Below are 13,506 nucleotides of genomic sequence, written 5' to 3'. Positions count from 1 at the left end.
ACATAAAACTGATTATTTTGTGGTGTTATATAACATTTTATTGGTTGCTTGGCTCTCCAGCTCTGCAGGACTGAGTACCACTACTTCAGAAGCACATAATTATATAGAGCGGTGTTAAGAAACAAAGTCGAAAAAACAAAACTCATATGCTTGAGTGCTATCACAGAGACTTCTTGTAAAAAAAATGGCACTCTGAATTATGTAAACTGCCGATCTTAACCAGTGTTTAGTTGGCACCTGTGCCCCGGTAAACAATGTAATCAACATAGGAATGGGCATAATGCCATCCAAACACACAGGCATGAATGTAGGCTGCCAAAGCCAATAGATTTTAAAAGAGCCTCCAATATGGTAGTTAAGGGCAAAAATCCCAGATAGACCTATCCGTGCACTTTTGCTGTACAGATATGTGACTTAGTTAAAGAATTAACGAATTACTAAAGAGATGTGTAGCTATTTGAACTGAACGAAACCCAGCTCCATGTATTTTGCTTTTAACATATGTTACTGAGTGAGCTGCACGTCTCATCCCTACCTGGTCTTGTCACATGTTAGGCATCTGGCTGTCACCTGAGCTGGGAATGTAGTCACACAATTCTCCTACTCTTAGACCGGGCCCTGGGTTGCAGTCCCCTGGTATTAATCATGTTTGCCTCCGCGGGTCTGACTTAGGCCAAGATCCTGCAGTTCTCTTCCCTCTGGGGCAATTACAGTGCTAAGCTGTGACCTAATAAACTTCTAAAAGAAATGTATCATTTATTTAGAAGAAAAGCATTCCAGAAAAAAATCATTAAAACAGTCAACCTGGTTATATGCATGTCTTGCTTACTAAGTATCTAACCATCTCCCACATGGGAACTCTAGAAGGACTAATTGCCTATAAGAGAATGAAGTTGGTGAGGAAATAACTTTTATAGAGCTAACTTCTGTTGGTGGAAGATACACACTTCTGAGCTAAACAGTGCTCTTCTCTCTGTCATCTTGACTCCTTGTTAGACAATAGCCTGGAGAGCACCTGACAACTCAACTCCCCTTCTCAGGGATCAAATCACTTTTACGCTGTTTATAGCCCTTTTGATTTCCAAGTTCATCAAACTTGGCAAAACATGCTTGCATTTTCCTTGGAGACAGGAGGTAAGATCCTTGAAACGAATAGTTTTTCCCATGGTCTTTCAAGTGTATGCTTGATGTTTTCTGATCTGGCAAGCTGTCGTGTGTTGCCTTCCTGTTTATTATTCCGACACACACTGGTGCTCTAATGCTACAATAACTTCTCCTTACAGACCTGGCCACATACAATGTTCATAAATTTTTTACATATCAGTATTCATTACACTGTTATGTACCAGCTCCCCTTCTGTCACAATATGAAATTTGCAGTTGCTCATTATGATAGCTATGTTCACTTTCTGTGAACAATTCTAGATTAGATTCTCAAGGTCACACTTCCAGGGTTTTACATCTTTGCTTGAGGCCTCCTTAAATGATCACAACTACCAGCTACTTTTTTGCTACATACATTGTAAGGTATCAAGACTGACAAATCATTATAAGACATACGCAATCTTACATTGGTCTTCCCTGTTCACAAAAACTGCATGACATTTCTGTTGAATAGACCTAAAATATTAAGAAGTGAAGGGTTTTTTTTTACTAAAGATCTTCCCCTCATACAATAGTCCTATATAATTTCATAAGAATGAAAGCCAATGCAAATTTTATATGGCTAAACTGCAAATTATTGTAAAAACTATCAATTGTACAAAATTATATACTTTCTATAGCTTTATTATAGGGATGTAAGTCTCTACTAAATTCTATAGGGTGGTTCAAAAAAATCTAGAGAATGATTACAACTTTCCATTACATTCTGTAGGCCCTTCCTTTAGGTGTTGTTTTGAATAATATTGGATATTTTTCCTCATGTAAAGTGCCGCAACAGTATTGCATGTTTGGCCTTTTTGTGTGTTTGGTGTTTTGATTTTTTTTGACCAAAGTTTACTTATTTCAGGTAGCAAAGATTTTTTCTGCTTTACATCAGACTGACACAAAATATTGGCCTTCAAGTTTTCTTCTAAATCTCTCTGGATAACATGTTGGTCATGCAGAGATAAGATCTGTTTCCCACATCAAGCAAGACTCTGTAGTCTTGGTAACTCCATGAGGGCTAGTGGCTGGAAGTGATCATTTCCTCCCACTTCTTCTTGGACAGGCTATGGAGGATTAACAGAGCCACTTTGTGACGATACTGTTGCCTTAGGCAGCAGGTAGTATCACACAGTTCCTTCAGCACTCGTCCTCTTTGGGGCGGGGGGTGACTTGTAGATCTAGTAAGTGGCAGGTCCACTTCCATCTCCACAGCCCTTCCCACTGCAAATTCAAGCATAAAAGAGCCCTTGTGTAACATATGCCTGCTATCCATAGAACTCACTGCTGTAGATATTACTGAACCAAAGGGTAACATTTTCAATGGGACTTGGGGCTTGGCTACACTTGCGAGTTACAGCGCAATAAAGGAGCCCCGGGCACACTAGCTCACTACCTGTCCACACTGGCAAGACACACAGAGCGCTCTAACTCCGCGGCTACGGCGCTGCTGGTACTCCACCTCTGCGAGTGGAATAATGTATGCTTCGCCCCTGCTGGAGCGTCGCAGCACCAGTGTGGATGCCCTGGTGCTAAAGTGTGCTCTGATCGGCCTCCAGAAGTGTCCCACAATGCCTGTGATAGCCACTCTGGTCGTCACTTTGAACTCTACTGCCCTGCCATCAGGTGACCAACTGTCAGACCCGCCCTTTAAATTCTCTGTGATTTTTGAAAATCCCCTTCCTGTTTGCTCAGCCAGGCGTGGAGTGCTCTCAGCGAATCTTTCCAGGTGACCATGCCTCCACGCGCCAGGCAATCCCCAGGATGGAGCAATGGCGAGGTGCTGGACCTCATCAGTGTTTGTGGGGAGGAAGCTGTCCAGTCCCAGCTGCACTCCAGCCATAGGAATTACTATACCTTCGGGCAGATATCTAGGGACATGATGAAAAGGGGCCATGACTGGGATGCACTGCAGTGCAGGGTTAAAGTGAAGGAGCTGTAGAATGCCTACTGCAAAGCCTGTGAAGCAAACAGCTGCTCTGGTGCTGTCCCTGCAACCTGCCGTTTCTACAAAGAGCTGGATGCGATACTTGGGGGTGACCCCACCTCCACTGGACCACCATGGACACTTCAGAGCCCAGTTCAACAAGGTGGGAGGAGGAAGAGGAGGCGGAGCAAAGTGGGAGCAAGGGTGCTGAGGCGGAGGAAGACACTCCGGAATCCTGAGATGCATGCAGCCGGGAGCTGCTCTCAAGCCAGGAGGAAGGTAGCCAGTCGCGGCAGCTGGTGCTTGGGGAAGGACAAACACCAGAGGAGGTTCCCGGTAAGCGACTTTTATTTTGGGAAGGAAGTTATTCGGTGCGGGCTCTTGGGGTGAGAAGGGTTAGGGCAGCATGCATGCCTAGATGCAGAATAGGGCGTTGATGTGTTCTCTCACATCATGGTAATCAGCCTCAGTGATCTTTTCAAAGGTCTCATCCAGAACTTGGGCAATATGCTTGCACAGGTTTCTCAGGAGAGCCACTGTGTTCCTTGTCCCAGTAAGGCTAACTTGTCCACACCACTGTGCCGTGAGGGGCGAGGGGTACTGTTCCCTCTAAGCTGTGTGTGTGTGTGTGCGTGTGCGCATACAGATCCTAAACCCCGCACACACAACAATTTGCAGAGAAGAAATTTTTTGCGCACACGGCCTGTCAAAAATTAGAGGGAACATTGGAGGGGGGACCATTGCTGCACACAGGCAGGCTGCTTATGGGGCAGGGCAGAATCCGCATTGCAGTAGAAGACCCTCTCTTGCTTCCCAGGTTACCCTCAGCAGCGAGATATCTTCCAGGATGAACTTCTATGGAAAAAGTGGGGACAGTGTTCAGTATAGGGGCCCCCTGCTGCTTTTGGCTCTCCCCATGGCACAGAAACCCGGAGGACAGTACAGCCGTGAAACAATCAGTCACGCATGACCCTGTGCTTACTCACATTTTTAGGGCTCCTGTGTGTTATGTGTGCTCGCTTTGGGACAGGAAAATTATGCTATTGTGTAGACTATGCTTGCCCTTAAGTAAGGGGAAATCATTGCTCTGTCTGGTGTGAACAATGCTGCCTCTGTTAAGTGTTGCATTTTGCCTTTACAGATGCAACCTTGAGATCTCAGCCGTCCATGTTATCACCGGCCGAAAGACTCCAAAGAATCAGAAAGAGGCCACGTAGAAGCAAGGAAGACATACTGCATGAAATAATGGAGCATTCAAGTAATGAAAATGGAAAAGTGCAGGAGTGGCAGGACAGTGAAAGGAGGATCCGCCAGCAGAATGAGGAGTGTCGGTGCAAAAGCGCGGTGCTCCGGCAGCAAAGCACGGATCGGCTGATCAGCGTAATGTAGCGCCAGGTGAACTCGATCCAGGTGCTCATAGCCATGCAGGTGGAGCACTACCGTGCCTGACCCGCCCTGCAGCCCTTGCCCCAAAACTCTTTCCCTTGTGCCCCCATGTCACCTCCAACCCACTTTCCCCAACATCCGGGTTTTTACCGCCACCAGCTGCCTCCAACACCTTTAGCTTCCCCACCCAGCCCTGAAGATTACGACACTTACCCACTGCACTCAACCCCCATCACATGCAGTATAGCCATCCTGAAGTGCAGCACTCATTGCACAGCACTCCAGACAGGAAGGCTAAGTATGATAACAGGACATACGTAACTCTGTGATTGTACCGTTCCCCACCCCACCCCTTTGCCCTTTCTGTTTCCCAAGTAGTCGTGTTTCTTTTCAATAAATGGATTTTTTGGCTTTGAAAACATTCTTTATTATTGCATAAAGTAAAAGATACCTTAGCCCAGGAAAGAAACAGGCACTGCATATCAGCGTAGCAAACACAGATTCCTACGAACATTGGAACCACTGCACTTCACTCCCGTGCAGGACACCAGACATTACTGGTGGCTTTCAGCCTCAAATTGCTCCCGCAAGGCATCCCTAATCCTTGCAGCCCCGCGCTGGGCCCTTCTAATAGCCCTGCTCTCTGGCTGTTCAAATTCAGCCTTCAGGTGCTGAACCCTCCGAGTTCCATGCCTGAGTGAATCGTTCACCCTTCCCTTCTCAAATGTTATAGAGGGTACAGCATGCAGATATTACCGTGGGAATGCTGTCATCGGCCAGGTCCAGCTTCCCATACAGAGAGTGCCAGTGGCCCTTTAAGCAGCCAAAAGCACACTCCACAGTCATTCTGCACAAGCTCAGCCTGTTGTTGAACCGCTCCTTACTGCTGTTAAGGCTCCCTGTGTAGGGTTTCATGACCACGGCATTAAAGGGTAAGCGAGGTCTCCAAGGATCACAATGGGCATTTTGACTTCCCCTACGGTGATCTTCTGGTCTGGGAAAAAAGTCCCAGCTTGCAGCTTCCTGAATAGGCCAGTGTTCCGAAAGATGGGTGCGTCATGCACCTTTCCAGGCCAGCCTGTGTTAATGTCAATGAAATGCCCATGGTGATCCACAAGCACCTGGAGAACCATAGAGAAATAACCCTTCCAATTAACATACTCGGACGCTAGGTAGGCTGGTGCCAGAATTGGAATATGCGTGCCATCTATTGCCCCTCCACAGTTAGGGAAACCCATTTGTGCAAAGCCATCCACAATGTCATGCACGTTACCCAGAGTCACGGTTCTTCTGAGCAGGATGCGATTAATGGCCCTGCAAACTTGCATCAACAGAATTCCAGCGGTCGACTTCCCCACTCCAAACTGGTTAGTGACCGATCGGTAGCTGTCTGGAGTTGCCATCTTCCAGATTCCAATAGCCACCCACTTCTCCACCATCAGGGCAGCTCTCAATCTCGTGTCCTTGTGCCACAGGGTGGGGGCGAGCCCCTCACACAGTTCCATGAAAGTGGCTTTTCTCATCCAAAAGTTCTGCAGCCACTGCTCATCATCCCAGACTTGCATGATGATGTGATCCACCACTCAGTGCTTGTTTCTCAAGCCCAAAAGCGGTGTTCCATGGTGGTGAGCATGTCTGAATGTCACAAGCAAACTCGTGTCATATGCGTTACTCGAGTCGATATCATTGTCGGAGCCCTCACTGTCACTTTGGATCATAAGGAATAACTCAACTGCCAAACGTGACATGCTGGTGAGACTCATCAGCTTACTCCTCAGCAGTTCAGGCTCCATTCCCGCAGACCGAAAGGGAAGACAGAGCACACAGTACAAAAAATGTTGAAAGATGGCACCAAATGTGTACAGAAACACAGGGATTGCTGGGATGCAAACCGATGCATCACAGGGTGTTGGGACAGCACCCAGAACGCCCCGCACCCACCACCCCCTTCCCACAAGCCACAGCGCCAGAATGGGAAGAGGTGCTCTGTGGGATAGCTGCCCATAATGCACCGCTCCCAATGCTGCTGCAAGTGCTGCAAATGTGGCCACGCCAGTGCGCTTGTTCCTGTCTGTGTGGACAGATGGCAGCGCTTTCCCTACTGTGCTCTCCAAAAGTGGGTTTAACTCAAAGCGCTCTACATCTGCAAGTGTAGCCATGTCCTTATGCTCCTTATTTAAGCACTTTTGACAATTTTACCCAAAGAATTTAGTGGCATTCACAAAAAAGGAGTAGACATTTTTATGAATAATGAGAATATCATTATCCTCCGATAAGAATAATTAATATAAAAATATATAAAGGTTCATGCTTCAGGACAAAAAAATAAACAATCACCACTTTCCTGAGATGAGGAAGAAAATTCCATTTGGAGGTATGTAATTGTATAATATTCTAGTATGTGGGTTGAGCCATTCCACTAAAATATCCAGAAGAAGCTACTGGACCAGGTCGAACACTGGTATCGTATACTATTCCTATGACAGTGAAATACAACTAAAAGTGGCTTGGAGCTACTCTCAATTTTATGTGTATACTTTCTTTTGTACAACCAGGCAGCACTACAGGAATTGGAACAAAGGCGTCCCCAACTGGAGGAGCTAATAACTGCAGCACAGAATCTAAAAAACAAGACCGGCAATCAAGAGGCCAGAACAATCATTACTGATAGCAGTAAGTGGTGATTCCGCTACCATATAACTCTCGGCAAGAAATATAGAGGATGTTATAATGATAACTTTGAAGCATAGTATTTTTCAAAGTATGTTTGCCATGAGAAGTGGAAATTATCTATTTTTATTTGTAAGGTAATTCTCATTTGGGTGAGAATATTACACTAGGATTGGATGCACCCTTTCAGAGAAAGAGTCCCCATAACCTTCACAGAAAACTTGCACTGAGGCTCTCTAGAAAGTTTGATTACTTCCCTGCCCCCATTATCTTCTATGTATACATGCATGCTTTCCATGATAATCCACCAAAAAAGTGGTACAGATAGTTGGTGCAAGGTAGTAAGGGGGCACCCCCCCTCCATATTATGTTATGTTGCATACCAGTCCCTAAATCTGGCCCTCTTATTTGGAGTAGCACCTAGAGACTCCATTTAGGGATTTGTGGCACCTTAGAGTCTATTGTTAGTCTCTAAGGTGCCACAAGTCCTCCTTTTCTTTTTGCGATACAGACTAACATGGCTGCTACTCTGAAACCTGTCATTTCGGGATTGAGGCCCCATTTGCTAGGTGTGATACAAAACACTTACGGTATTATGTAAATAATGTTCACATACTTCCTGTTCTGGCTGAGACCTGAAGCACAGTGTTGCTCTGAGAGAGCCTGTTTTCATATCTGTATCCTGAGCAGAAGGTGTTAGCATCAGAAATCTTCTGAAGGAATATGGTCTCTTGAGAGATTCTCCCTAGCAGAGTCCCAATTCAGATAATTCAGATAAAGTTTGCATAAGAACCTGAACTTGTTGAGTGCTTGTTCATACCAAATGTATGTAGTTCTCCTATCACTAGCTTGTACTAAGGTTTCATTAAGTATGTGTATATATATCCATACTCTATAGATATATAGAGTATACTGAAGAAATGTAATGGTTATAGTATCTTCTTGAAATGCAACCATTAACGTGAATTGTGTGTGTGCCTAGAGTCCTTTCTATGGTAAAACTGAATTTATCTTCCAGAGAAATGTCATGACAAATGAAAGGTGAGTATATGTTGAGGATAAAAAAAATACCCCACCATAAACCCTTACAAACTTTATTATTACTACAAATACTGCAACAATAATTACATGTATATATCTTTTTGCATGAGACTTGATGACTATTTGGTTTGATTTTGATCTATATAGGTGTGCTAACCCTACTAGTTTCACCTGGACTTTGAATGTATATAAAGTTCTATATAAAAAAAACAAAAAAGATTTTCTCATGCTTAAATTAGGTAATATTTTATTTAGTAGGCAGAGAGATCATAAATGCGGTTGTCTTCCTGCTCTGTTGGATACGTAATCTGTTGTCACATGGTATCTGCCACGGTTTTTTTAATTATTACTTTATTTTGTTAATGAAAATATTTGAATGTACCCGAATACCCGTATCACTGGAACCACTGTACAATGATTCTTCATTTTTCCCTCCTAATTAGAGGAGATGTTCTCAGAACTTTTTTGATCCAGTCTTCTGAGGCACCAGACTGGATTCATGAAAGAGTTATCATGGTTAGATATTTTCTGTTTGTAGAATTTTAACTACTAAATAGTATTCAGAAGAGTTATTTATCTATTTTTGAATTTTAAAGAGTGGATCAAATGATAAATAATTCAGATGTGATATTTTAACAAAAATGCTACTATATGTATGAAGATGTCAGTATGTGACATTTTTGAGTTACCTTTTCTTAATATATGCCAACTATGGGAAATTATCATTATTGCACAAATATTTTCCTATATATTGACATTTTTCCTTATATTAAAAAGATTAAGGGTCCTCTGTTAGGTCTAATTCCTGAAGTACTTAGTCAGACTTCTTGTTGGGGGTAATAGGACATTTGCTTCCTTCTAAGAGGTCTGTGGAGAAACCCCTCACCCACACAGAGATCACTGCAGGAGCAGGGCCTAAATGAAACCTAATTAAAGATTTCAGGATTTGACTTTGTGTGAAGAACAGCTGAGTGGCTTGTTAGAGACTGCTGATTCATCTCAAGCTTGTAAGATTTGGTTCTCTTAATTGTCCTGCTCGCCCTATATCTTTTTGTGAAAGTATCAGACAATGCAATATTTTCTTCTAAAATAGTTCCATCATCTGTATTTTTAGGAATGTATCTTTCTAATAATGAACAGATTCTGAAGTCCTTTATCAGTTTTTCTCTCTCTTCACTCCTCGTACTGATGGGAGTTTTGCCAATTAAGGATCCAGAAAAAAACTGGTCCAATATTGCTTAGAAGATATACAGCACTGAACAAACATTAACTAAATAATAAGCCGCACAATAACTGAGTTAGGTAATTAAGTATTAGTTATATGGCTGTCAAGTGATTTAAAAAATTAATCGCGATTAATCACACTGTTAAACAATAATAGAATATCATTTATTTAAATATTTTGGATATTTTCAACATTTTCATATATATGATTTCAGTTATAACAGAATACAAAGTGAACACTTTATACAAATATTTGCACCGTAAAAAACAAAAGAAATAGTATTTTTCAGTTCAACTAATACAAGTACTGTAGTGCAATCTGTTTATCATTAAAGTCGAACTTACAAATGTAGAATTATGTTCAAAAATAAAAAAATGTAAAACTTTTAAAACCTACAAGTCCATTCAGTCCTATTTCTTGTTCAGCCAATCACTCAGACACACAAGTTTATTTACATTTTCAGGAGATAATGCTGCCCATTTCTTGTTCACATTGTCACCTGAAAGTGAGAACAGGTGTTCTCATGGCACTGTTGTAGCTGGTATCACAAGATATTTACATGCCAGATGCAATAAAGATTCATATGTCCTTTCATGCTTCAACCACATTCCGGAAGACATGTGTCCATGCTGATAGCAGGTTCTGCTAAATAACAATCCAAAGTAGTGTGGACTGACTCATGTTCATTTTCATCATCTGAGTCAGATACCACCAGCAGGTTTATTTTTTTAAATTTATTTTTTTGGTGGTTCGGGTTCTGTAGTTTCCGCATCGGAATGTTGCTCTTTTAAGACTTCTGAAAGTATGCTCTACACCTCGTTCCTCTCAGATTTTGGAAGGCATTTCAGATTCTTAAACCTTGGGCCGAGTGCTGTACCTGTCTTTAAAAATTTTACATTGGTACCTTCTCTGTGTTTAGTCAAATTTGCAGTGAAGTGTTCTTAAAATGAACATGTGCTGGGTCATCATCTGAGATAGCTGTGATATGAAATATATGGCAGAATGCGGGTAAACAGAGCCAGAGACACACAATTCTCCCCCAAGGAGTTCAGTCACAAATTTAATTAACACTTTTTTTTTTTTAACGAGCATCATCAACATGGAGGCATGTCTTCTGGAATGGTGGCTAAAGCATGAAGGGGCATATGAATGTTTAGCATATCTGGCACGTAAATACCTTGCAATACCAGCTACAAAAGTGCCATGCTCTCACTTTCTGGTGACATTGTAAATAAGAAGTGGGCAGCATTATCCCCTGTAAATGTAAACAAACTTGTTTGACTTAGCGATTGGCTGAACAAGAAGTAGGACTGAGTGGACTTGTAGACTCTAAAGTTCTCTATTGTTTTGTTTTTGGGTGCAATTATGTAACAAAAAAAATCTATATTTGTAAGTTTCACTTTCACGATAAAGGGATTGCACTACAGTACTTGTATTCGGTGAATTGAAAAATGGTGTATTTTTTGTTTCATTTTTATAGTACAAATATTTGTAATCAAAAATAATAATATAAAGTGAGCAGTAAACCCTTTGTATTCTGTGTTGTAGTTGAAATCAATATATTTGAAAATGTAGAAAAACATCCAAAAATATTTAATAAATTTCAATTGGTATTCTATTGTTTAACAATGCAATTAAAACTGTGATTTTTTTTTTCAGTTAATCGCATGAGTTAACTGTGATTAATCGACAGCCCTAACTATTTATTCTCATATTTCAGACGTGGCAATGGAGTCACAGGAACTGAAGTGCCTTGTTCAAAGCCACACAGGAAGGGAATATGGAAGTAAAACTTAGAAGTAGAGGCTATCAGAAAAACTGATGTTTTCAGTTTGCTATCAGTTCTGAAACACTAAAAAAAAAATTTCAATTCGGAATTTTAGCCGAATCAAAAAGATCAGAAAAATTTAGTTTCTGGTTGAACAAAAAATGTTTTCTTCAACCCAAAATGAAGCCATTTGTTTGGACTTGGGGCATTTTTAACCTTCTTAAATAAAAGCAAAGGAAATAGAGGTGGCGGTGAAGGCACCCTCCTTACACCCAATAGCCAGGGCACTTCCTGGGGTGTGCGAGACCCACTTTTAAATCCCTTCTCTGGAGCAAGGACTCTAACCTACCAGGCTATTGGCTGTTGGGGGTGGGATGTGTTTTTTCAGTCTCTCCTGTTCAAACTGTTCCACTTTGTATCAGTCACCCTCACCATCAGGCTATAAAGTCATTCTCTCGCTCTTGCTGTCTCTCACCCAGTGACTATTCAAGAATTACAGCAAAACAGCTTCAACAGGAGAAATTTAGAGTGACCTACAGTGAATAGCTAATAACATGGCAGCTAGAATACTCATGTGAGATGGGGGAAGGTTCCTGCTCCAGATCAGAGATTCAAACTTTGGCTCCCACATCATAGAAATGTAGGACTGGAAGGGACCTCAAGAGGTCATCTAGTCCAGTCCCTTGCACTCATGGCAGGACAAAATATTATCTAGAGCATCTCTGACAGGTGTTTGTCTAACCTGCTCTTAAAAATCTCAAATGACAGAGATTCCACATATTCTCTAAGCAATTTATTCCAGAGCTTAACCACCCTGACAGTTATGAAGTTTTTCCTGGAATGCAACCTAAACCACTCTTGCTGCAAATTAAGCCCGTTGTTTCTTATCCTATCCTCAGAAGTTAATGAGAACATTTTTTCTTCCTCCTTCTTGTAACAATCTCTTATGTATTTGAAAACTGTTATCATGTCCCCTTTCAATCTTCTCTTCTACAGACTAAACAAACCCAGTTTTTTCAATCTTTCCTCATAAGTCATGTTGTCTAGACCTGCAATCATTTTTGTTACTCTTTTTCTGAACTTTCCCCAGTTTGTCCACATCTTTCCTGAAAATGTGGCACCCAGAACTGGACACAATACTCCAGTTGAGGCCTAATCACCGCGGACTAGAGCAGAAGAATTACTTCTTGTGTCTTGCTTACAACACTCCTGCTAATACATCCCAGAATGATTGCTTTTTTTGAACAGTGTTACACTGTTGACTCATATTTAGCTTGTGATCCACTATGACCCCCAGGACCTTTTCCGCAGTCCCTAGGGAATCATTTCCCATTTTGTTTGTGTGCAACTGATTGTTCTTCCAAAGTGGAGTACTTTGCATTTGTCCTATTGAATTTCATCCTATTTACTTCATAGGGAGTAACCACTGGGGAATTGAGTATTACCATTTTTGCACTTTTTTTTTCATTTTCGCCAAAACAATTTATTCTTCTTTGAGTGCTGTCCCTGTGGGTGCTCCACTCCAGGTGACGGTGCGTCCCGGCGCCGTTGATTGGAGATCTTCGGTAGCAGTGCCTGGTCGGGACACATGCACTCAGCTGCTGTCTTGCGTCATCGTTAGGGTCTGCCTGAGTGCATCCCACACCCCCTGCAGTTCCTTCTCAACCATCCTCGGCTGAAGATGGGACTCGGGGCAGTGCTCATCTCTTCCCTGGTAACTGTAGGAAATAAGTAGAGAAAGATGGAAATAGTTAACTAGCCATTTCCCAGTTTTCCCTTTCCTTTAGCATAGTTCGTTAGTCGTCCTCCCCACCTCCCCCAAAAAAAAATTTCCTCACGTTAGTCTCTCATTGAGACTTCCCCGGCCTCTCATACTTTCATTATGCTGGGGACTCCAGGCTTTAAGAAATGTGGCTTCTTCAAGGAATCTATGCTGCAGTCTGACAGGCACTGACTCTGTGTTAAATGCCTCGGTGCGACACACATCCCTGTGAAGTGTTTCCACTGCACCAACTTAAAAACTAGAGCTCGCTGTGACAGAGACTTGCGGCTAAAAATGCTTATCATGGAGAAAGCTCTGCAGCCGCCTGTGGAGAAGGGCAGTAAACCCTCTCCCTCATGCTCCCCTGCCAAGTCAGAACTGACCAGGAGCATGGTTTCACCCTCTCACGCGAAAAGCAGGAAGCCCTGATGTCTCCTCTCAGAGACACTCAAAAGGGTAAAGGATCTCCCGCAAGGTCTTTATCCTTGGTGCTGACAGTGCCGAGAGCAGGCAACTCTGACCGCCGCAGCACTTCAGCAGGGCGCAAAAGCAGGGACCTGACTTCCCGCAGCGGGAAGCTC

The 13,506-nt window shown here is 42.6% G+C and overlaps 1 protein-coding gene across 11 annotated transcripts in view; it reads left to right on the top strand.

The window, feature by feature from the left end:
* The window catches only part of DMD (dystrophin), a 2,122,534-nt gene that overhangs the window by 1,624,182 nt on the left and 484,846 nt on the right, over window positions 1-13,506 (top strand). For all 11 annotated transcript variants that reach the window (XM_075132091.1, XM_048863664.2, XM_048863629.2 and 8 more), the window contains one exon: window positions 7,015-7,132. In XM_075132091.1, coding sequence (XP_074988192.1) covers window positions 7,015-7,132 — 118 coding nt within the window. The remainder of the gene's footprint in view (window positions 1-7,014; window positions 7,133-13,506) is intronic.

Source organism: Caretta caretta, chromosome 1 (genome assembly GCF_965140235.1).
Source record: "Caretta caretta isolate rCarCar2 chromosome 1, rCarCar1.hap1, whole genome shotgun sequence".
Taxonomy (NCBI): Eukaryota; Metazoa; Chordata; order Testudines; family Cheloniidae; genus Caretta; species Caretta caretta.
This window is presented reverse-complemented; position numbering and strand designations above follow the sequence as displayed.